Source organism: Telmatherina bonti (assembly GCF_933228915.1).
Source record: "Telmatherina bonti genome assembly, chromosome: 15".
NCBI lineage: Eukaryota > Metazoa > Chordata > Actinopteri > Atheriniformes > Telmatherinidae > Telmatherina > Telmatherina bonti.
The window spans coordinates 18,743,424-18,766,820 of record NC_136613.1 but is presented as its reverse complement, the minus strand read 5'-3'; the positions used below and the strand labels follow the sequence as shown (position 1 = coordinate 18,766,820).

At 39.1% G+C, this 23,397-nt stretch overlaps 1 protein-coding gene across 1 annotated transcript in view; it reads left to right on the top strand.

Annotated features, from left to right (window-relative positions):
- Positions 1–22,798, top strand: part of uggt2 (UDP-glucose glycoprotein glucosyltransferase 2) — a gene marked incomplete at its 5' end in the record, with an annotated part of 42,355 nt that extends 19,557 nt beyond the window's left edge. Inside the window, 19 exons of the mRNA XM_079254690.1 lie at positions 2,376–2,507; positions 4,297–4,427; positions 4,606–4,701; positions 4,826–4,928; positions 5,623–5,702; positions 7,314–7,503; positions 7,617–7,775; positions 7,966–8,051; positions 11,101–11,185; positions 11,390–11,472; positions 11,793–11,816; positions 18,337–18,441; positions 18,530–18,614; positions 18,717–18,899; positions 19,074–19,234; positions 21,105–21,219; positions 21,322–21,438; positions 21,931–22,096; positions 22,253–22,798. Of these exons, the coding sequence (XP_079110816.1) occupies positions 2,376–2,507; positions 4,297–4,427; positions 4,606–4,701; positions 4,826–4,928; positions 5,623–5,702; positions 7,314–7,503; positions 7,617–7,775; positions 7,966–8,051; positions 11,101–11,185; positions 11,390–11,472; positions 11,793–11,816; positions 18,337–18,441; positions 18,530–18,614; positions 18,717–18,899; positions 19,074–19,234; positions 21,105–21,219; positions 21,322–21,438; positions 21,931–22,096; positions 22,253–22,275 (2,124 nt within the window). The 3' untranslated portion in view covers positions 22,276–22,798. The remainder of the gene's footprint in view (positions 1–2,375; positions 2,508–4,296; positions 4,428–4,605; positions 4,702–4,825; positions 4,929–5,622; positions 5,703–7,313; positions 7,504–7,616; positions 7,776–7,965; positions 8,052–11,100; positions 11,186–11,389; positions 11,473–11,792; positions 11,817–18,336; positions 18,442–18,529; positions 18,615–18,716; positions 18,900–19,073; positions 19,235–21,104; positions 21,220–21,321; positions 21,439–21,930; positions 22,097–22,252) is intronic.
- Positions 22,799–23,397: the final 599 nt, after the last annotated feature.

The following is a 23,397-nucleotide window of genomic DNA, read 5'->3' as shown; positions in this document are numbered from 1 at the left end:
TAAATGGAGTTATTCTGATGATTCAAGCTGGAAATTTAAAATGTATTTTGTGCTTTTTAACATATAAGGGCCTTGCAGCTAATGCAATGAAATTGTACATTATCTTTTCTTCCAAAATGACAAGAATGCACTGCAAGGCCCACTTCCAACAAAGCAAACATAGGTCTGTAGAAACAATGCAAATATAACAGGAAGTTCTCCTCTCTGTAGGATATACAGTCATGGAAAAATAAATGTACCTGTATTTGTACCAGGCATAAAAATGAAGATGAAAGTTTGGAAAACAAAGGTGAAATCATCACTTTTTCCATGACTGCATTTCTTCTGTCATTATAGCTGTGTTTTTTTTTTAAACCAACTAATTTGGTTTAATTAGTTAAAAAAAAATACTCTATTAGACAGTTGTTAGCCAGATTAAATTTTTTGCTTTAGATTACAGTTTCATTGAATGTATGTGACTATTAATTTATTTCGCAGAGAATAAAATAAAATTTAAAAAAAAAGTTTTTCTTAAACCAGCTCATCTTATCAATTTAACACTGTTACAGACCAGGATTATGTCATATTTAAAATATTATTAATAAAGATTAATAATAAGCACATAGTATTTATAAAAGTAGGAAACGCTAAGGGTGTCTTTTTCCTCATGGGGATCCTTTGTGTCGGGGGGGCTGCGCCTGTTTGTCCAGCGGGGTTGTTGGTAGGGGCTCTACACTGCAGCCATATGGCTATGGTGTGGATCCTGGCCTGCTCCGACCTGGCCGTTCCCTGTGAGTGTGTCTCTGTTGGTCATTCCTGGGGCGGCTCCTGACATGGACGGATTCCCCACATGTTGTTTCCTCGCAGCAGTGTCAAGCCAGATACAGAGATAGAATCCTAAAGTTAGTAGTTTTTATTTTGGCACAAATGGTCCGGGAAAGGATTGGGTTGTGTGTGTGTGGGTCACATGTGTGTGTGTTTTTAAGTGTGAAACTTTTTTTTATCTTCTTCAGCACTTTGATATGCAAGCTTCATGTAGTTCAAGACTGAAAGCAAACGACTACAATAATTGAAGAGTTTAAGATGATATTTCATCTTTTCTTTTGGCCTTTAGTTTGCGTGAGTGCATCACTGTAGCGTGAGATAATTATTTGGCGTGATAATTATATCATTGGTTTTATACACGGTGTATTTGATCAATGGTAAAAACCAGGAAAGGTTGGGCTTCACAGAACGCAGAGATTTGTCTGACCCTTTTTTCTTGATTTAAGTTCACAGTTGGAGAAAATTGTGATTGATGAGCCAATTTTCTCATTCCCACCTGAACATCAGCGAACAGAATACATTTAGAGGACGCGTGATGCTGCACACTTTGTGGATACCAAGACAAGCAGCCTGCTGACTGTCAGTTCCACTTGAAATGTCACAGGGGCCATCACAAGGCGGGCTTCAAGCAAAGCATCTTTAACTAAAAAGTGCTGGTGTATACCTGGTCTCCTGGGGCTGATGAATAGCTCAGCTTCTGCTCACTGTTGTGTGAGCTACGTATGTTCAGCCAAGCTTGACCATCACTCTGCTGCAGTAAGCAGTCTAAAGCCACTTGTGTTCAGCCGTGCAGTATCTCGCTACACAGCACTGCACAAAGGCAAATAAATTCTCAGTATCTGATCAACAAATCAGTTGACTTGAGGGCTCCTCTCTCCTCTGTCAGGAATAAGAAACACAATACACGCTTCATCTGGGATCTACCCGATGGTGGGTCCAGGATGAGACACGTACCGTGCCGCAAACTTTCCTTCTATTATACAAGCCTTAAACAATGGGAGGCGAATGAAGTGGAAATAGCAGAGAAAAGATTGGTAGGAGGCAGCTTTGTGACTTGAGACCCAAAGCCAAGGGATATGGGTTTATTATTGGCTGGCAGGTAGACTCGCTGACTGGATTGTGCTGACATTATTGGTGTTTCACCTGATCTCCTGAGGAGAGAAATGTTGGAGAAACTAATAACCTGCTGCCACAAACCCTCCACACTCCCACGCCAACTTTGTTGTGGACGGAAATGGCTGGGGTTTAATTAAGAGTTTGTTGCATTAATTACAAATTGATATATCTGTTTTTCACTCCTACATTTCCAACAGGTCGGCTTGAAAGGTTTTTTTGTTTTTTTTTCAGCCAGATGGTCCAGACGTATATTTGAAAACTGCAATATTTGCGCGTATGCAAGACATCAATGATATTATGACCCGTGTGCATCATTCCTAACGCATATGTCTCACTCAGATCTTTTTGTTCGTTTGTTTTTGTTTTTCTTCCTCTGTAATGTGCAGTTGTGTGTTTTTGTCGAAGCAATCAGACTGTCTAATGGTCTAAAGGAACATTTTATCTATCTGCTTCAGGGCATGGATGTAGATACCTTTGAGAAAAAATTCAACACGCTGGAAGTGGATTTTATCCGCAGTCAGCATATGTTCTGTCAAGATGTCTTGAAGCTCCGTCCTGGTCAGCAAGCAGTGATCAGCAATGGCAGGGTAAGTATCCTCTAGTCTCCTTATAGTTCTGTAACTATAGGGTTAAATTACTTGTTTCCAGCTGAAAGATGGTCACTCATGCAGTAATTATCCAACTGGAGGCTCGTACCTGTTTGCTTAGTTAAATCCACATGGTGATATTTATTTTGCCAGGCTGTGTATGTGGACAGCACTTGATTAGAGCCAAAATACCAGTGTTTTCCTCAGTGTTGATAATTATGTCAGTTGCTTATGTATATAAACAGTATCACAGTTATATAAAGAGTTATATAAAGAGAACAGTTTGATTGTGTTTTCTCACACATGTAACATGGGCCATTCCTTACGTAAAACATACACAATGGATTATGTGGTACCTGACGCACAGCAGGAATATACATTGAGTTATGCTGTTTCCGATTTGTTTTTAGCTATTTTAGCTTATTTTTAAGCCAATTTAGCAACCTTTTTTTTTCTTTTTCTTTTGTTTTTTGTTAACTCTAAACAAACTTTTTGGACAAACTTTATTTTGTGTGTGATACAGTAACACTATGTCTTCCTAATCCATGTACAGAGAAAGAGACTTTGTCTCTGTGCATTATCATAAAGCTTACAAAACCATGTGTTCCAAATTTAGTAGCTGCTCATTTGGCCAAGTATGTGGATACACTGACTCATAGACTGCTGTGTGTTCAGAAAGTGACAGAATGAACAAGGACCAGCTTGACAAAAGGTCAACAGCTATCTGAACTTAATTGGGATTGAGCCCAAAATGTCCTAATTTGGTAACAGCCAATGACCAGCAGATGTCTGCCATCATTTGTGCATCAGTGTTATCATGTTATAGTAAGTATTTAGAATAGAAGCATTGGAATTAACAGTAGATACATAAAGTAGATCCATAAAAATATGCAGAGAAAGACGATTAAATCATTAATAAAATTCTTTGCTTGATGTATAATATATAATTGAGTAAAAAATTCATTATCACGGCAGCCTTAATTAATATGAAATACTTGCCCCTCAACCTCCGATACATAATGAAAATGTAAACCTTTGTCTTAGTTAGTTTATCACTAGAATGTAATTCATCTGAATTTTAGTTACATATCAACACACATCATGTGTCTGTTTAAAAATGACAGTTTGGAGTCTTTTGCATAATGTTTACTTTTGGTTTCTTTGTTTTTCCTTTTATCTTTAATTTGAAACTTTAGAGTAACTTCTCCCAACTTTTTCCCATCCCTGTTTACTGCTGCTTCAGAATGTTAATCCGATTGTTTTTGTGTCTTTTATAGCCCACATTAATTTGTCAGCTAATTAAAAGCCTTGTAAATGTTTTTTGGTGTTGTTCTCCACAATAGTATAAGATCCTCTGTGCAGCTGGACTTTTGGAGGATTTTTCTCTTTGGGATTTCAGAAGGCTTTCTTTACTCTGCCAGATCAGCATGACGTCTGTTTCTCAAAGGTCACAGGTGGCACACATGGCACTGTGTCTGTGTGCTCAGTGTGTGTGCGTGCACAGCTGATGAATGATGTTTCAGTAGTAGCAGTGCTGACAGCCAGGGATGAGGAGGCCAGCCACTGAGATGGCAGTAACAATTAATATTATCTTACATCCCTCTGCTGCAGTCCCAGAATAGAAGACAGGAAAAACCAGGCAACATCGCTGAATACCGTGACTCTAAGTGGATAAAGCACTGTGTCGCAATCACATTACATTTAACTTCCCCTGGGCAAGTTGTAAATGATACATACCGAGATAAGTGCTAGAGAAGTCGTGTTCTGACTGCATTATTTTCTCTGTTAGATCCTTGGTCCATTTGAAGAGCAGGAAGAATTCACAGTGGAGGATTTCCACTTACTTGAGAGGATTACACTGAGTGGTTCTGCAGAGAAAGTCAAAGCCATAGTGAAACAGATGGGGATGAAGCCAAAGCAGTATGTTTGTATTCTTTTCATCCTCGTTATCTGTAGCAAACTGTCTTATTCTGCATACTCCAAGCCCCTAAAACCAAAATCTGTGAAACCTTTCAACATTTTTCCCTTCATTACTTTTGTCTCAAATGATTAATTTTTTTTTGAGCACCTGATAACACGCTGATCTCTTTTCACTCAGCGCAAGTGACCTACTCATGAAAGTTGATGCCCTACTGACTGCAGCCCCCAAAGGAGAGATCAGAAGGGATATCCATTTGATAAAAGACAGCCATAGGTAGGTAGCTTCTTTTTGTTTTTTAATGTTTTCTAATTTTAATGAGAAATTCCATAAAATATTTTCAAGCACTACAGAAATATGAAACTCTGAATCTTTCATATGTTCTTCTCTCCTCCGTAAGTGTGCTCCATCTCTCACCACGTGAGAACGAGGTTTACTACGATGTTGTGGCCATCGTTGACCCTCTCACTAGAGAGGCTCAGAAAATTTCCCAGCTGCTTATTGTAAGATGCATTCTTTGTTTGCTTTCTTGTTCAATACAGCAACAAAGCTTGCCAAATTTTGTGGGGTTTTTTTTTTTTTGGGGGGGGGGGGGGGGGGGGGGGGGGGGGGAATCCTGGCCTTTATGTACATATGGGAATCCATATTTCCAGGCATGAAGCAGTGAGATAGTTTGAATAAATTAAAGTTGACTATTTGTGTGACAATGTCAAATAGGATGGTATTTATTCTACTACAGCATTACTTCCATAACAGAGAGAATGTATGCATTAATTGAAAAAAGCTTTTTTTTTTTCCATGTGTGGCTTTAGCAATTTCATTCATTAACTAACTAGCTCTGCTGGCAGTGCCAAGTATTCTTTTTAAGTACATCTTATATATACTTTTTATGGTGTTGACTCCCTCTGAAAAACACTGCCTTCTTTATGTACAACACACTGACTTAGTAAAATTAATGTGGCAAAGTGAAAATGTCCTCATACTGTTCACTGGTTCGGGCGATTCAGTAATAATTCATGTATTTGTAAATAGTTTGACTTAAAACATAGACTGGCAGTGGTAAATGACTGTGACCGTCCCAGCCAGTGAGATGAATCTTATGCTGAGTACAGTGCTCTGTCTTGCTCATCTCTTTTGCACAGTGGTCTTCTTTTCCCTTAATTTCTGACTGGGAATCTTTTCCTCTGAATGCTGCAGGTGCTTAGCCAAGTGGTCAATGTGAGACTACAACTGTTTATGAATTGCAGGGCCAAGTTGTCCGAGATGCCCCTCAAGAGGTAAGCTCAAGCTCCAGCTGTAATTAAATTTTCCTGTTTGGCTTATTTGTATCTCCTCTCACTGCTGCAGATGTAGCATCCCGGGCTCACTCTGGCCCTTTGTAAGAGTATGCTGCAGAGATGCAATCTGCTTAATAACACCAGCTTATTGCTTTGGGCCTACTCTTGCATCTTTGGGTAAATTACCTGCAGTGTTCACAGTTGCAGTTTAAACCATGCAGTGAAAACAATAACGGTAGTAATTGTACAATAAATAAAAAAACAAATAAAAGCTTGGAATTTTCCATTGGCTTACAAACACTCATAGGTGGATGTGTCTATAATGTTACTTGGTGTTTTTCAATTTCTTCCTCAATCGGCTGATTTATTTTTGCTGTTATACTGAGATCTCTGTGGATATTCATTTACTTTCTGAAATGTTATTGCTGGAAACAAGTCTTCCTCTACAGATCATTCAGACATCCACCACCACAGCCCATCCACTTCCTGTCCCTCTGAGCGAGAACTGCCTATAATGACATAGACGGCAACATGATACATTTTAGTGAAATAAACAAGCTGGGCATCTCAGACTGAGCTGTAATGTAAATGCTCCAGTTATCCAACAATAAACACATTTCATGTTGTTAGACTTATTGTTTTATTGGGTGTTTTTTTTCCTACATACTGTTCTGCCACTCACCCACTACTAATGTGGGCTAATGAGTGAGCAGACATTTAAGGAAGAGAAGTAAAAACACACAGCCAGACATTTCTTAAGTTGTTGGCATTAATCTGTGCTGCCTGTCATGAAACAACTTCTTTGTGGAACAAATGCCATTTTATGTGCCATTAAAATATTGTTGTGTTTGTTCCTTTTTGTTGGGTTTTTGTGAATATCTTCAACAGGAATCTAACACACTACAACTCCTGAGCCTGGCTAATTTTATTCACTGTACATCTCAGTTTTTTCTCTCATTAGAACCAATTTGATGAGGACATTGTGTTTCCCCTGATGTGGGGGGGCTGTTGTGTGCCTAACATACACATCATAGCAACAATCTTTCTCTGGAAATGTCAGCAAATCTATTGCTGTTGTGTAAATGAATCTTTTTATTATAAAACACATTTTAAGCACCTTTGAGTGTAAGAAGGCATTCAGAAAAACAACAACAACAAAAATAGCATTCAGCCTTTTTGTGATTCCTCTGAAAGAAAACTAGCATAAGGACTGGCTTGGGGCTTGTCGATGCGACAGCTATAATAATGGAGGAAGGGGACTTTTTTGGTGCACAGACTACTGCACACATGAGCAGGAACATTGGCAGTAATAGTATTAGATTCTTCACTTTGAAGAAGTTGTACAGTATATACACAGCTGTCACAACAGAGCTCATCTCTGCTGTCCCAGACAGAAAACTATTGCACAGCATGTCATCATTTCAGTCTTTGCAGAGGAGGAAAGGACATCTTCCTGATGGGTTTGAGTTCAGTCTTGTGGCTAGATGTCCTGCAGAGTGTTCCCCACTTAGATCTTTCAATTCCCCTTTACTGTTGTTAAATATTGTCCTAATTTGTAGTCACTTGCCAAGCATTTAGTTTGTAAGCATGCATTTGGTTTTGTCTTCACAGCTTTTACCGCTTTGTATTGGAATCTGATGTGACCTTCTTGGCTAACGAGACCGTGTCTCCAGGGCCTATTGCTCGTTTCACTGAGCTCCCAGAATCTCCTCTCCTCACCCTTAATATGATCACGCCAGAAAGTTGGATGGTGCAGGCAGTGCACAGCCCTCATGACTTGGACAACATCCACTTGCAGGAGGTATGGAGCTGCTTAGTCATTATTATCCAGCCATCTTTGCCTGCTTGACTACATTCAAATTGCTTTTATTCCCCTACTGTTTTCGATGTTCAGTAATTTGCATTTGTCTGCAGGTGAATGGGGTCGTGGCAGCAGAGTTTGAACTGGAGCACCTCTTGCTGGAGGGACACTGCTTTGACCTGTCAACTGGCCAGCCCCCTCGCGGACTACAGTTTACTCTGGGAATGAGTCGGGAACCGCTCATGTATGACACGATTGTCATGGCTAACTTGGTCAGCATCCCTGTCTTTTTTTTATCTCAAACTTACTAAATCACTTTTAATGGCATTCTGTTGGACACATGATGGAAATACTGTAATTTTCTAGATAATTATTGTTTTTAATTTGGGACTGCAGCTGCTTGGTCCTGTGGTTAAGAAAGCAAGTACAGTTTTCAATCTTGTACTTTATATATTATCAAAGGGATATTTCCAACTGAAAGCCAGTCCTGGTGCCTGGATCCTAAGATTACGTAAAGGAAGATCAGATGAAATCTATGAAATTCTCACGTGAGTATTTTAGTCTTTGTTCCTTATTCCAGACAAATATTAAAATATCCAAAAGCAAAAATGGGAGTTGTAAGAACTGGGCAGGTGCATTCATAGCACAGCATCAAGGCTGTTTTCTGCTCCTTTTTTATTTTGTGCCGCTTGCAAGGAAACTCATCACTATGGTAACATGGAGATCTGCTGACACTGTGGCAATGCAAGGTTTTGATAAGTGCAGAGTTCTGCTCAGCACGGATGTGGAAAGAGACAGGTAGGTGGAAAAGGTTGCTTTTCCACAGAAGACAGAACGGAGGGATGATACAGCTGGTCACTTGCCTTGGCTTCTTCAGCAGACTGTTGTGTATGCCTGTGTTAGGCTGCTAGATAAATAAAACACATGTGTGTTTGGTTAGTTTGAGAGCTGTCCTGTGGTGTTTCTACCCTTCGCTTTATGAAACCACTGCACTTTTATTACTTAATTACATTTAATGACATAATTTCATATGTTCTTTTTATTTAAGAACTTAAGTTGCTCATATGATTTATATTTTAACATGATTAATGAATAAGCCAGGCTTTGTGGGTCTGCTTTGGCACTGTAACACACAGTGGCAAACATCTTCACAATCACAGATATCGCTCTCTCTGGCTATCCTCACATAAGATTTAGGACACATACAGCCCTCGGTTCCTCTGAAATCATATCAGACAACCAAGATTTATCCCCCAATCCTCCAGGTGAAGCTAAGGGGTGATGTCATTTTTCACCTTGGCAGTGTCATTATTCTTGTGGTTAGCGGCACTCTGCTCTGGTTAGGTGGCCGATCAGAGCCTAGTGAGAGTGTATGTGCACTCCAGTCCCAGAGTGTGCATTTTCTTCCTGCAGCTTGTGTTGCTCCGCGCCTTACACTGACAGCGATGAATGAGATGGCCAGATCTCCTCTTCTCAGAGCAGGGATACAGATTGATCTCTGGTGCTTTCTAACACAAGCCCTAAAGGCTGATTTGCACTGGTGACAGCCATAGGAGCAAAACGCAAGCAGCACTTGAGTTGAGGCTGGGGATGAGGGGGGGGGGGGGGGCTTTGGGTCCACTCAGGTGGGGGCATTAATCATAGTGATAAGGTTAGAATTTTTGCCTTTAGTAAGCATTTGGGGTTGTAATGGCATCTTGTGTATCATAGTCAGTTGCTCATCTGTAACTGTTTTGCCATTAGACCCTGCAGTTTATGCTCGCCAAAATACACTGTGTGCTGGGCAAATCACTCCTAAAACAATTACATTGAAAGGATGTGCTACATAGTCAATACTGTACAATCTTTCTCATTATATCCACCAATATGTACAGCATGGCTGGAAGTAGTGATGGGCAAAATAATGGTAAGGTGATTCCTAATGATGATGGAGGGTAATGAATATGGTCTGGTTGTAGCCCTGGCACTTTTCCCAGTTTTTGCTTTTGAGTGTGTGCCTTCACTGTCTGTTAGTCTTTGGACCGTTAGTAGTTGTTGTCAGCGCCATGAGAACAGCATATGTTGTGATCCCTGTTGCTATGGTTAAAAGATGCAAATCAAATAGTAAAGGCGTTATTTCACTTGAGGCATCGGACTAAATGTGCCTGAGCTAGCTGATTGCTCGAGTCGTTTGAGAAACCCTTTGTTCTTCCCTTGCATATTTTTTGGCAGGTATTTTTTTTCTCCTTGTGATACAAAATAATAAGATGACTTTTAAAACAACTCTTAAAAAGAGTCCTTCATTTAACAAGGTTTGTAGCTGAATCATAATTAGCTTGCTTTTGGGATGCAACATGTGTTTGAGAGAGTTGAAAGAAACAAATATTAATATGATTTTTTTAAAAGTGACATTAAAATGGAGATGATGCAGTTAAAAAACTTAACACTTAGCTCCAGTTATAAGAACAATGAATCCCCACAGACCTCTCCAGGCATACCTTTTATCCACACATGTACAGGTGCAGCCTGTTAAGTTAGGGACAGCCATGCATGCAGTGCTGATGAAGTATAGCCTACTACATAATGATTGTCGGAAACTTTGTAATAAACTTTGTAAGAAAAAAAACTTTTTGTGCACTTTGTATACTTATTTATTCATGTTTTACCGAATGACATGACGTGCGCCCTAAATACATTTTCCTCAGTGAAATGTGCATTGTATCACATTGTACCTTTGGTTGGTGATTTAAAAAATTATATTGATTTTTAATTACTCTTCAATGTGTTACATTAATGTTTTGTTTCATCAGCTTTCAAATTTACTGAAAAATAGCTCTGAAAATGTTTAGTATTCCTAAAAAAACAAAGTAATTAAAAAAAGTTAACTGAATTATTGTTGGTTCATAAAGTAGATTCTTTTCCTGATTGTTATCTGGTCGTGCAAATCATCCAATGATCGGCAGGCTTGTCGTTCAGTTCCACCTCATCCCAGTAAATCTGTTGCTACTCTCTGTGCAAGACCCTTCACCTGTCTTGATTCCAGTGATAGCAGCACGGATGTCTTAATGTGTATGCATATTTGGTACTGGTCAGTAAGGTGCAGAAGCCATGTTTCTGTCAGTCAGCTGTGGCTACACGTATAGCCTACAATTCAATTCAGTTCAATCCAGTCCAGTCGAATCCAATCCAGTCCAGTCCAGTCCAGTCTGGCAATAGGCATTGCACGACCACTACGAAATTGAAATCTGCAGACTGCCCCAAAGTGCTGGTTGTACAAATGAATATTATAAAAAAATATAAAAAGTATAAAGTACAGAGTTAAACAAATATGAACATATAAAAATATAAACATCTAAAAATGTAAAAAGTTGTAATAATGCAAAAGTAAAAGAACACACGAGACATTTCATCCATCAGCCACACAGATATTGCACATAAGGGACTACCAGCAAGTATGAATGTGGAGCGACTAAATGGTGGATACAGTGTGAAGCGCTTTGAGTGACCTGAAAAGTGCCATGTTAATTTAATCTATTATTTTTATATAATTATTATTATATATTATTATAGTTACTCTTCACATTAAATATTTACTTGCTTTTTATTCCTTTTTTTCAGACACGATGGAACTGATTCACCGGCAGATGCTGGTGATGTCATAGTTGTGCTAAACAGTTTCCACAGTAAGATCATCAAAGTCAGGGTGAGTATATTTCTCTGTTAGGTCTACTGTATATTAGATACTGTGAAGAGCTTGAAGTTATTGACCTGCTCTGCTGTGGCTTTCGATGATGTACCTGGCCTTCACAGATTACGGATTATATGTCATAACAATTTTAGACAGTCCTTGAAAAAAAATAAATAAATAAAAAATCTGTTGAAGCATGTGTCTAATTTATCATTATAGGTGCAGAAAAAGGCAGAGAAGATCAATGAAGATCTTCTAAGTGAAACTAGTGAAAACAAGGGCATATGGGACTCCATAGCAAGGTGTGTAATGTCAAATACAGCTCAAAGTTGATTGGCTTCAGTCAGTTTAAAACCTTCTTCCAGCTGACAGGCAGTAGCAACTTTGAGTTCGTTTGATTGATGGGTGTGCTGATGTAGTTTCCAGTTGTCAATTATATATTGCGGTTTCAGGAGATATTACTCCTCACCTGGATCAAGACTGCAATATTATGCTGTAAGATCTAGTCTTGCAAAAAATATGTGCTTCTGTAGGTATGTGTGTGCATTTGCGTGTCTCCCCTCCTCCCAGCACTTCCTAACTGTGTGATCCTGTCTCCTCACTTAATGCTTGCTGTGTGGAGTGTTTGGAGCACTTTTGAGAAAAGGTAGGCAGTTTTGCTGGTGCCCATTTAACATATAAAACCTATTTGTCACATTCACAAGCATGCATTACTGGTCAGCTCGAGTTTAGCTTTTTTCTACTAAATATGGCAAAAGTTGGGATTGCATTTGTTTGTCTAAAGTGGTCATTTTTTAAAATATCAGTGCTGCAGCTTAAATACATGTTTGTGCATAAACTAAGCACACATGCACTAAAGGGTGTAATGTGAGGTTAAAAATGGTATCATGTAGTCTCAAATAGAGTTCAAATAGTTCCATCATGTTAAGTGTTGGAACGTATTAATATATAATTGTCAACAAAGGCAGTTGCCTGTGATATGACTTGTCATCTTTCTAGTGGAAAAGAGCAAATTAGCATCATTGCTGACCTCCTTTGTTGAGAGTACTCCAGCTGCCATGAAAAGGAGGGGCAAAAAAAGTATGTTAGGAAGCATCAATCGTGTCACAGTGAGAGATTCAGCTGAAAGACTTTAAAGCTGAAAGAACATGAGGACAGTACTATGGTCTTCAGAGCTCCTGTTAATATCTCCAGTTCAAGCAAACCACACAAACAAAGTGTCATATGAAAACAGGGTTATAAAGATCTCTGTCTCATCACTTTTTGGCTGCTAGATTACAAAGTTTTTGTCAGGAACAAATAAAAGAATTAGTCCACGAAGCAGGCCTTACTTTAGCTGCTCTGTAGTCAAAGTTTTATTTAACCTCAACAAACTCTTTGTGTGAAATGACTCATGATGGTCCTGGTAATTTAGAGGAATAGGAAGGGGATTTTAGAATGACTTTTCAGTTCTTGCTTTGATATATTATGATGAGCTTCTTCTGACTGAATATATCAGAGGTATCAATCATCAAAACAATCCAGTGGGTTCCAGAGATATTTACCTGCGTAACAAGTCCATGAAGACATCAGTAAAACTGTTCAGGTTCTATTTTAAACTTGTTTCTCTGCACAGCTCTCCATTAGACTTTATTAATGTCTAGATAAACTGCTGTCCTCTGAAAATAATGTGAATTACCTTTTGGAGGAGAAAAACATTAATTCATTATAGATTCATGACACATAGAGTGAAACATTTCAAACATTTATTTCTTGAAATTTTGATGATTGTGGCTTATGGATAATGAAAACCCAAAATGCAGTGTCTACATTACATAGGATCAATGAAAAAAAAAGATATTTTAAACAGAAATGTCAGGATTCTGAAAAGTATGTTCATTCCCCTACACTCAGTACTTGGTTGGACCTCCTTTTGCATGAATTACTGCATCAATGCGGCATGGCAATGAAAGTGATCGGCGTGTGGTACTGCTCAGGTGTAATGGAAGCCAGGTTGCTTTGATAGCAGCCTTCAGGTCATCAGTTGGGTCTGGTGTCTCCCATCTTCTTCTTGTCAATACCCCACAGATCCTCTATGTGGTTTAGATCATGTGAGTTTGTCGGCCAATCAAGCACAGTAACACCATGGTCACTGAAGCAGCTTTTGGTACCTTTGGCAGTGTAGGCAGGTGCCAAGTCCTGCTGGGAAATTAAATCAGCATCTACATAAAGCTTGTCAGCAGAAGGAAGCATGAAGTGCTCTAAAATTTCCTGGTAGATGGCTGTGTTGACTGTGCACTTCAGAAAACACAGTGGACCAACACCAGCAGATGGCATGGCTCCCCAAATCATCACTGACTGTGGAAACTTCACACTGGACTTCAAGCAACATGGATTCTGTGTCTCTCCACTCTTCCTCCAGACTCTGGGACCTTGATTTCCAAATGAAATGCAAAATTTGCTTTGATCTGAGAAACAGTCCAGTCCTTTTTCCTCCTTAGCCCAGGTGAGATGCTTCTGTTGTTGTCTCTGGTTCAGGAGTGGCTTGACACGAGGAATGTGATCTTTGTAGCCCATGTCTAGGATTCGTCTGTGCGTAGCGGCTCTTGATGCGCTGAGTCCAGCTTCAGTCCACTCCTTGTGAAGCTCCCCAAATTCTTGAGTGGATGTTGCTTGACAATCCTCTCAAGGCTGTGGCTCTGCCTTTTGCTGGTGCATCTTTACCTTCCACTCAACTTTCCATTAATATCCTTTGATACAGCACTCTGAGAACAACCAGCTTCTCTAGAAATGACCTTTTATGGCTTTCCCTCCTTGTGGAGGGTCAGTGATCGTCTTCTGGACATCTGTCAAGACAGCAGTCTTCCCCATGATTATGTAGCCATCTGACCAGACTGAGAGACCATTTAAAGGTTTAGGATACCTTTGCAGATATTTTGAGTTAATTAGTTGATTAGGGTGTGACACCATGACTTTCTAAGATTGAACTTTTTCACAATATTCCAATTTTTATGGTCTTTAAGTCACAATTATCAAAATTTCAAGGATTGAATATTTGAAATATTCCACTCTATGTGTAATTAATCTATAAAAGATCTAGGTTTTACAATCTGAAATGAGTGACAAAAAATATTGAACTTTTTCATAATATTCTAATTTTTCTGAGATGTACCTTTACCTCTGACACAGCAACATATATCTTGATTCAATGACTTTTGTAGTTATCTGACATATCTCCGTTTTCTTTTAAGGTCAGATTAGACAGGTAGCCCTTGTTGTTGCAAAGAAATACTACATTTATCTTGGGTATGTCATTTTAGACAGGAGGCAGAAAAAATAGCCCTTGTGAAGAAGAGGTTAAGCTCACTGTCTTTAAGATGGTTGGCTCTTGGGTTTCAAGCAGAGTTCTGCCACAGTTGAGCAGCAGTCTTACATAAAACATTTTATGTTAGATACCTTGTAAAGCCTGTCTTTAGTGAAGAGGAATGTTATATGTGTAAAACTGTTGAATAAATAAATGAACTATTGAATGGAGTACAGTTGCCATTTCCCACCATAATATCCCATGGCGTGCATTTACATGAGGGATAAAATACTCAACATTTTAATGTTCCATAAAATGTTCCATAAAAGGCTGATGGTTGCATGAGGTATAATATTTCAAGTGCTCATCATATGCTGAGTTAAGTTAACTTCAGCTTAGCTATATTTGGTGAATAGCGTTTTTTATTGCTTTTTGGATGAAATCTTGCCAAACTGGTCCAGTATAAATACAGGTTTTGTGGATCTGTAACCTAAAGATGATGTAAACACCACAAGATAATGTATCTGCTTTTATTCTGACAGCATAAAAAAAGCAGAAAGTATACACTTTACTGAAGTGAGAGGTCAGAGTACTTGAGTAAAGATGAAAGTAATTTATTACATTACAGAGAACAACCGAGGGTCGTACATTTGTCAGCAGTTTGGAAGATTTGGTGAAGTGGATTGATGCATCAGAAAGTCCAGAAAAATTCTTTCTTTTCTTAAAGGCAATTTCATCTCTGTGGAGCAAGAATAAAACTGAGTGTAGTAGATTGCATATCTCGGTCTCTCTAGGTTCTTGCTTACAAGCCATTGTGGGTTTTGGGATTTCTTGCTTATATTCTTTCTCTGCTTTGTCTCTTGCTTAAAGGAAAATGAAGAGAAGCTGTCCTTTTTTGCTGCTGTCAGCTCAGAAACTTTGTAGGTTTATTGTCCTTTTTTTGCTGCTCTTTGAAATCGCAAACATAAGGGCCACACAGGATTTGAGAGAGAGTGCACCAGCTGTTGTGTTACATGGAGGGTGCAGTAAAATGCACAGCTATTGAAACAACCACAGAACTTTCAGTGCATTTTTAGGGTGCATGCTTTGCCGAGGGTATCGGTCTATTGATATCTTGTTGGAAATGACGCATGAAAAGATGTGCGACAATGATACTGTACAATCTACAAAGTTGGAGGCCGAACAAAAGGAAAGTTTTGTTTAGCTGGTGTCACAGCTCAGGATTTATCCAGAGCTCTGTGGGTCCTTCCAGGGGTCCAGATTATCTTGAGTGAGTCAGCCAAACAGGCTCTCACCTGACCGTCCAAAGCTGCTTATCTCAGACCCTATTGTTGTGCTGAAGGCCCTTCATAATGGCTGGCTTAGTCATCGCAAGCGGTAGACATCCCCAGACCCCCACTGATGTGCAGGGACTAATCAGGGGCTCCTGCTCAACTACAAAGAGGCAAAGTAAGTGTCTGCGGAGAAGAACCCTTTGTTATGAAGATTACAAGCAGAGAAATGCACCTAACAACTTTTAAAACCATAAATTGTCTCGAAGCATCATGTGTTGTATTGATGCGAGTGGCTTACTGCTCATGTGTGAGAATTGGTTTTAGAGGACATGTAGAGACAAACATTGTTGTCCCTCACCTTCTATGTCGTCTTCCTGGAGCCTCGAGATTGAGGCTGTGCGTGTGATTGAATGTGGTAGAGACACTCCCTTCCTCATCAGCAGTCTGTTACAGACAAGGACATACAGTTTCACTAAAGACACATCTACCCTCCAGCACAGTTCTGATTTCTGTCCACTAAATGTGCCTGAATCATCAGCCATTGCTCTTTAATAGTAGTAAGGACATGTTAATATGCTTGCGAATGTGGAAAGCATCCTTTTAGACTTTTTTCAGTCTCTGCAGTTTTATCACTGTCGACAGTTTGAGTCTGCCTGTCCTTTGAACTGTTTAGTAATACACACACTCACCAAAGGTTTGGGATATTTCAATTTTCATGTGATGTTAGAATGTAGCTAAAATCAATTAAAAGTTTATGGGAGAACTTAATTATAACCTCTCTAAACCTTTAAAGGCAAACATACAACCTTTCATCAGACTGTAACAACGCCTAATACATGACAAGTTAATTATATATTGACATTTTTATGTTGAGGTATACCCTCTGCTGGTGTTTGGTTTTGTTTCAGTAAATGATTTGAGATTAATGAATTCTCAATAACATGATTCTACTGTAACGTCCTACATTCATGATGTAATATCAGTGTAGCATCAGCTTTTGACATTTTCTGTGAGTTTTACAGAAAAGTTGAATATCCCTGACTTTTTGGGAGTAGTCTTTGTGACTTGATGTGGATTTGTTGCGTAGTAACCGTTAAGCACAGTTTTGTGCCCTTTTTTCATTTCCAGCTCCCTTGGCTGGAGCTTTAGTACCAGTATGAAATAGTCTTGGGAGTACCGGTAGTTATTCTTATGATTTGACTTTATGCTTTTCATGATAAGCAGCAGTGTATACCCCTGTGTAGGGTGATGCTAATTAGGTTTCTTGCACCTATTTTTAATTATTCTCTTTTATTTTTACTTGTTAAACTAGTTACTCCCTAAAATCATTCTCTTTTGGTCTGTTTTCACATTTGAGAAACAGCAGGCAGCTAATTCGTGCCTGATAAATGACTCAGACAAGCTATTATTGTAATTGCTGAAACATCAGTTATGAAATTAATGGACTGCTCATTGCAGTACTGGACACAGTTCATTCGGTTCCTTAAAGAAATGCCGACCATTTAAACACTTTTCATCTTTTTTTTTTTTTTTTTTTTTAATCTGTATCCTCAAGCAGGAACATCGGGTTACCAGGGCAACAGCTATGTTTGTCTAATTCTGCCCAAAGGGTTGGGTAAAATGGTGCATTACATTTTAAGCTGTAGGATGATGTATAATAATTGAGTCATTTCTAAAATGTTTTGGTTAAATAATGCAACCACATTAAGGTTTAAAGAGACAACAGCTCCTTGGTTTTCTTGTTGTAACATTGTTTTTGCATTGGCCCTGACATAAAATATTAATTTGTAACTATGCTTTAAAAACAAAGAAGAAAACATCTTAATCTTTGTTGATTCAATCTTTTAGTAATTTTATTTGGTTTTTGAGACTGGATGCAGGTCGGGTAAAAACACACAAAAAAAAACCAACAACATGTATCTAAAACACTGAGCCCAATAGACTTCCAGAGTGAAATTAGAATACCAAAGAAAAATAGGCTGCAGTCAATTTACTTACAACCCTGCATGTCTCAGAGGAAAACATCCGTCTCTCCTCAGCAGCAGCATTTCTACACCAGTCCCAAACTGTAAGCAACACACAAGGGTGAGGAGAGTACCGCTTGTAAAGAGGGATGAGAAGAGTTGATGTGATTGGGTGTGACTTTTACCAACCCCTAACACTGTTAACTAGAACTGAAGATAATGCATTTTCGCAACTTGTGTTCCATTTTCTCCTTGTGTGTCATATATCTGTGTGTATGTGTGTGTGTGTGTGTGTGTGTGCTAACGTTGGCTAAATTTAAAGTCCAATAACAATTTATTTGATGGAAATGAACCATCTATGATATGTAGTCCATGCTGACTATGTGAATATCATAACAGCAACCACTGTTTGCAATGTCGATTCTAACACTTTTTTCACATCTCGGTCAATGCCAGCAGGAGCTAAATAATGTCTGTGTTATTTCCACTTTCATTATTATTTTATTTAACTGAAACATCTGCATGGTTTGTTTGAAATGTTTTCTTCTGACTGTTTATTGCAATTACTCTTGACTTTACAAAAGCAAGATAAAGTCTTGACTGTTGGGAACATGAGCATCTTACCAGTAATGGTTTCATTTACAGCATTACAGGTGGTGCCTTAAAGAAGGATGATGGGGAGAAGAAAAAAGAAGACGTTTTGAATATATTTTCAGTGGCTTCCGGTCATTTGTATGAGCGTTTTCTGAGGTTAGCCACTTCTTCCTTCCCTCTATTCACTTCTCAAACTTTACTACAGTACTTTCATAAACGTATGTCTTTCTGTGCCACTTTTTAGAATAATGATGCTGTCTGTCCTTCGGCATACAAAAACACCTGTCAAGTTCTGGTTCCTCAAGAATTATCTCTCTCCGTCCTTCAAGGTTTGGGGTTTTCACACCAAATGTTTCATTACTTTAAAAGACATGAAACAGAGCAGCATCTAAGATTTATCTTACACTTTTATTCACTTGTGGTGCGGTTAGGAGACCATCTCTCACATGGCAGAGTCATACGGCTTTCAGTATGAGCTCGTGCAGTATAAGTGGCCTCGCTGGCTCCACCAGCAGACTGAAAAGCAGCGGATTATTTGGGGATACAAGATCCTTTTCCTGGATGTTTTGTTCCCTTTGGCTGTGGACAAGATCATTTTTGTGGATGCTGATCAGGTAAAGATCAAACTGAACTGATGCAGAAAGAGCTCCACGGCCTTGTGAAACTTCAAGTAAAACTCATCAATATGGGTCACATTGCTGCTGTCCAGATTTTGAGACTTTGAAACTCCCTTAAGTGTTATGAGTGTGTTCTGTGCTTACCAAAGTCCTCTGTCTTTCTTGCAACAGATAGTTCGGGCTGACTTGAAAGAGTTGAGGGATTTGAACTTGGAGGGCGCTCCTTACGGTTACACACCGTTTTGTGATAGCCGCAGAGAGATGGAAGGATATCGCTTCTGGAAAACTGGGTACTGGGCCTCACACCTTGGACACAGGAAATACCATATCAGGTATATTTAATTGAAACCTGTTAAATTACTCGTAGCAGAACTAACTGAATGTTTAATTTCATTTTGGTGAAGTTTAAATTGAGAAGAAAGAAGAAAAAAACTTACTCTTATTCAGGGATTTTTTTTTATTTTTTATTTTGCTTTTTGTTTTTTCTAGCCTGATTGTTGCATATGAAATCCTCATCAAAACTAAATATTCTGGACCAAAAATGTTCTGAGGTCCCCCCTACAGTGTCAGGGTTAATCGGGTTATAATCGGGTGTACCTTATTGTTGATTGGTAGGAGGGGAAAAGATGTCCTCTTTGTGTGTGTCTGAAACTAAATGAGGTTTTGTGCCTTTATGTTTCTGATGCGCTTATGAAAGGGTGTACTACAGGGGTGCCCAGCTTCGGTCCTCGAGGGCCACAATCCTGAAGGTTTTCCATGTATCCCTGTTCCAACACATCTGACTTAAAATGAATCAGTCATTGTGCATTGGCTGCTGGATCCATTTAATAGGAGCCAGATGTGTTGGAACAGAAATACATCAAAAACCTGCCGGACAGCAGCCCTCATGACCGACTTTGAGCACCCTTGGTATACTACAAAAGATGTTCCACATGATCAGGGTTTGTTTCCATGTGGCTGGCTCAACAAAACCTAAATAATCAATGAGTTGGTTAAAATCACGATAGTGGTTCTCAGCTCTCTTTGTCTGGTCATGACGGGCACTGTGAGGAGTTACCTGAGGCTTTTTTCACAATACAAGAGCCATATTGTGCTACTTACATTAGCAAGCAGGGGGTCCTTTTCCCACATGAGATCACACAGGAATAACATTTGGGCAAATTAAGATGAAACTAATTTTATTGATTAAATATTCTCTGAATAAATTAGGAATAGGCTTATCCACTTTTCCATCTTTCTTTTACTACCTACTGCTTTTGCACAATTAAAATGACTTTGTTGCTGATCAGCATAATACGTAAAAACATACCTCGGCATTTTCTGCATCACAGATTTAATGCACTCAGATTTCTGTGGCAATGCAGTGCATTTAGTTTCTAGGCCTGTAACTGTACAACCTGCTTTAAGCGATTCCCAAAAAACATAAAATAATAGTTAGATTTAGTAATATATTCTTTCCAACTGAGAAATCTCATTGAAAATGGTATCACACAGACCCATTCAGATGCAATGCATGCCTCTCTGACTGGACACACAGATTTATGCTCCTCTTCCAAACCTTTTGCAACATAAGGGTGCCGAAATGATTTTGTTAGTGATGATCACAAGGCCAGTCAATAATTTATAATAAATGTTCAGGTTTCACCATCTCAAACAGTTTTTCCTCCAAGTTTCAAGTTTTTCAGAGCCTAAGACGTACAAGTTACTCAAACCTTCTTAATACGTTTAAATAGATTCTGAATCGGTTCATTAAAAATCCTGAATAAAGTGGAAGCAGGATGTGTGTTGAGAGCGCCTCTGTTGTGGCTTTGTAAACTCTGTCTTTTGGCTCTACATACCCTGGTATCCTACTCATTTCTCCTTATAGTTTACTCCTAAGATCTGCTCATCTGGTGGCTTCCTTGTTAAATTGTTTGTTGCTGTACTTCTTTTCTCTTTAACTTGTCAGGATATACAGCTGTGCTCCTCAAGTCTTATCACGCTGGAGGTATCCTTTTGTTTTAAAAAGGCTGCATCCTTCGTACTTTTCCAAATATTATTTTCATGGGAGCCGTTTTGCGTTTCTAAATGAAATATTTTAAGGCGATAAAAATGCGAGTAATGGATACTATTTGATATCAAGTGAATGTGGCATCAAGTAAGGAACAATGGGTTCTTTGTTTGGTGATCATGTCTTCCTCCTGTCCTCTCCTTTCCACTCAGTGCTCTGTACGTTGTGGATTTAAAGAAGTTCCGTAAGATCGCAGCTGGAGACAGACTTCGAGGCCAGTACCAAGCCTTGAGCCAAGACCCAAACAGTCTGTCCAACCTTGATCAGGTCCATAACTCACAGATAGCACTGCTGCATGATATAAACCTCAACACTTAGAGACAAATATTAAGTCTTACACTTACATGAAATATTATGTGACATTTTCAGGACCTTCCTAACAACATGATCCACCAGGTGGCCATCAAGTCTCTTCCTCAGGAGTGGCTGTGGTGTGAGACGTGGTGCGATGACGCCTCTAAAGTAACAGCGAAGACTATAGACCTGGTGAGTTTTGCAGCTGCCACGTATGACTGGTAATGCTATCATTGAAAGCTAATTGGCATAATCAGCTTTTAGGAGAAATTTTTCATGTGCTTATTGCAGTGAAATCCTTCATTGTCTTCTTATTTTAATCTTACTCTTGTGTGGTGATAATTTATTAGCTTTGTAGCAGGGAGCTGTAGTTGCTGCAGCATTAAAGTGTGAGAGCACTTGGCATTTAGGAGGCAACTGAAGAGCAATCCTGCAGTGTCCTAAACTAATTTAGAAAATTACTGGACTGTCTCCAGTAGACTGGAATAGGAAGTATTGTCTCACTGTGGTATAGGTCACTACTTGGTAACACAAAGCAGGGCCTAATGCCCCTTTAACCGAATTGGAAATCAAATTAGCTGCAAATGCCCGTCACAGACAGCGCGGTGAGTGGTGATCCGACTTGTTCAGACAAAGTGCTACCGGTGGACTGAATGATGTGTTTTGTCTGCTCTTCTTGTGCAGTGTAATAACCCAAAGACCAAGGAACCAAAGCTGACAGCCGCAGCAAGGATTGTGCCTGAGTGGGTTGAATATGACATGGAGATAAAACAGCTACTGAGACGAGTCCAAGAGCAGGAAGATAAAGCAACACAGAAGCCGGCGGCCTCCCCCTCTCAACATGAAAAAGGTTAGCAAAGTAAAGGATTTATCTTTTCACGGTGTTTTATTGTTCTATTAGGGAAACTATACACTCCCTCTGTTTTTACTCTGCATGATTAACCTTTTTCTTGGCCAGATTGTTTTCTCCCCTACCAACATCCTCTGCTTTTCTTTCCAACTGCAGACAACCGACGTGATGAACTTTAGTGTCTGCCAACACCATGCTGAAGAGAAAAAAGGCAGCACCCTTTGTACACAGGCCACCTGGGAAGCTTGAATAAGGACAGTTCCAACTAAACATAGCCATAGTGTTACATCCACAACCAGAGGAATAGTAGGTATCGTCAGAGATGCCATATCTGCCTGTGCAGTCGGTACATACAAGGTCAACATGTGAGCTAAGTGCCAGCCATGAGCTCTCGGTGTGCTATGGGCTCTATCATTAGTAAGTTTAATGTTATTTAAGAATGAAGGACAGGGAATAGTTAAAAAAAAAAAAAAAAATGATGGAAGCACAATTGTAATTGATATCTTTGCTTAATGTAAAGATCTTGGTATTCTTAACTTTAAGTTATAAACCATGCAAGAAATATCACGCCTTTGTCTGAAATGCCAAACCAAAGTGGACTGTTAGATTTCACATATATTAGGAAAATGGCACTAGGCACAGACAGTTATTTGCTAAGCCCCACCCTCATATTATAACTGTCCAATTTTGGCAAATGTAACCAATCATTGTAAAACATCTGAGGTTTTTTTCCTCATTTTATTTTCTCTTATTTCAAAACTCCAATTCCAAAAAAGTTGGGATGTTTAAAATGTAAAAAAATTATTTGCAAATCTTATAAGCCCACATTTTACTCTCTAAAACAAATAATATTAGTTGTTGAAACTGTGAGATATTACCATGTCATGGAAAATATTGCATCATTTAGAACGTGGTTGCAGCACCTCTTATAAAAACAAAAGTTTGAAAAGGCTGATGTTTACTATAGTGTAGCATCCCGTTTTAATAACTGACAAAAAACATCTGGAACATGAGAAGAGCACTTGCTGCAGTTTTAGTAAAGGAACGTTGTCCCATTCTGGTCTGATTCCGAATTCCAGCTACTTGACAATCCTGGTGCTTTTTTTCTTTTGTATGTGTGTGTGTGTCATGTTGCACCAGGTTTTCTGTTGGCTAAAGGTCTGGACTGCAGGCAGGCCAGTTCAGACCCCCAGACTCTTGTCATGCAAAGCTATGCTGTTGTAATTGATGCAGTATGTTGTTCAGCATTGTCTTGCTGAGCCTTCCCTGATAAAGAAGTTATCTTGATGGGATTTAACCTG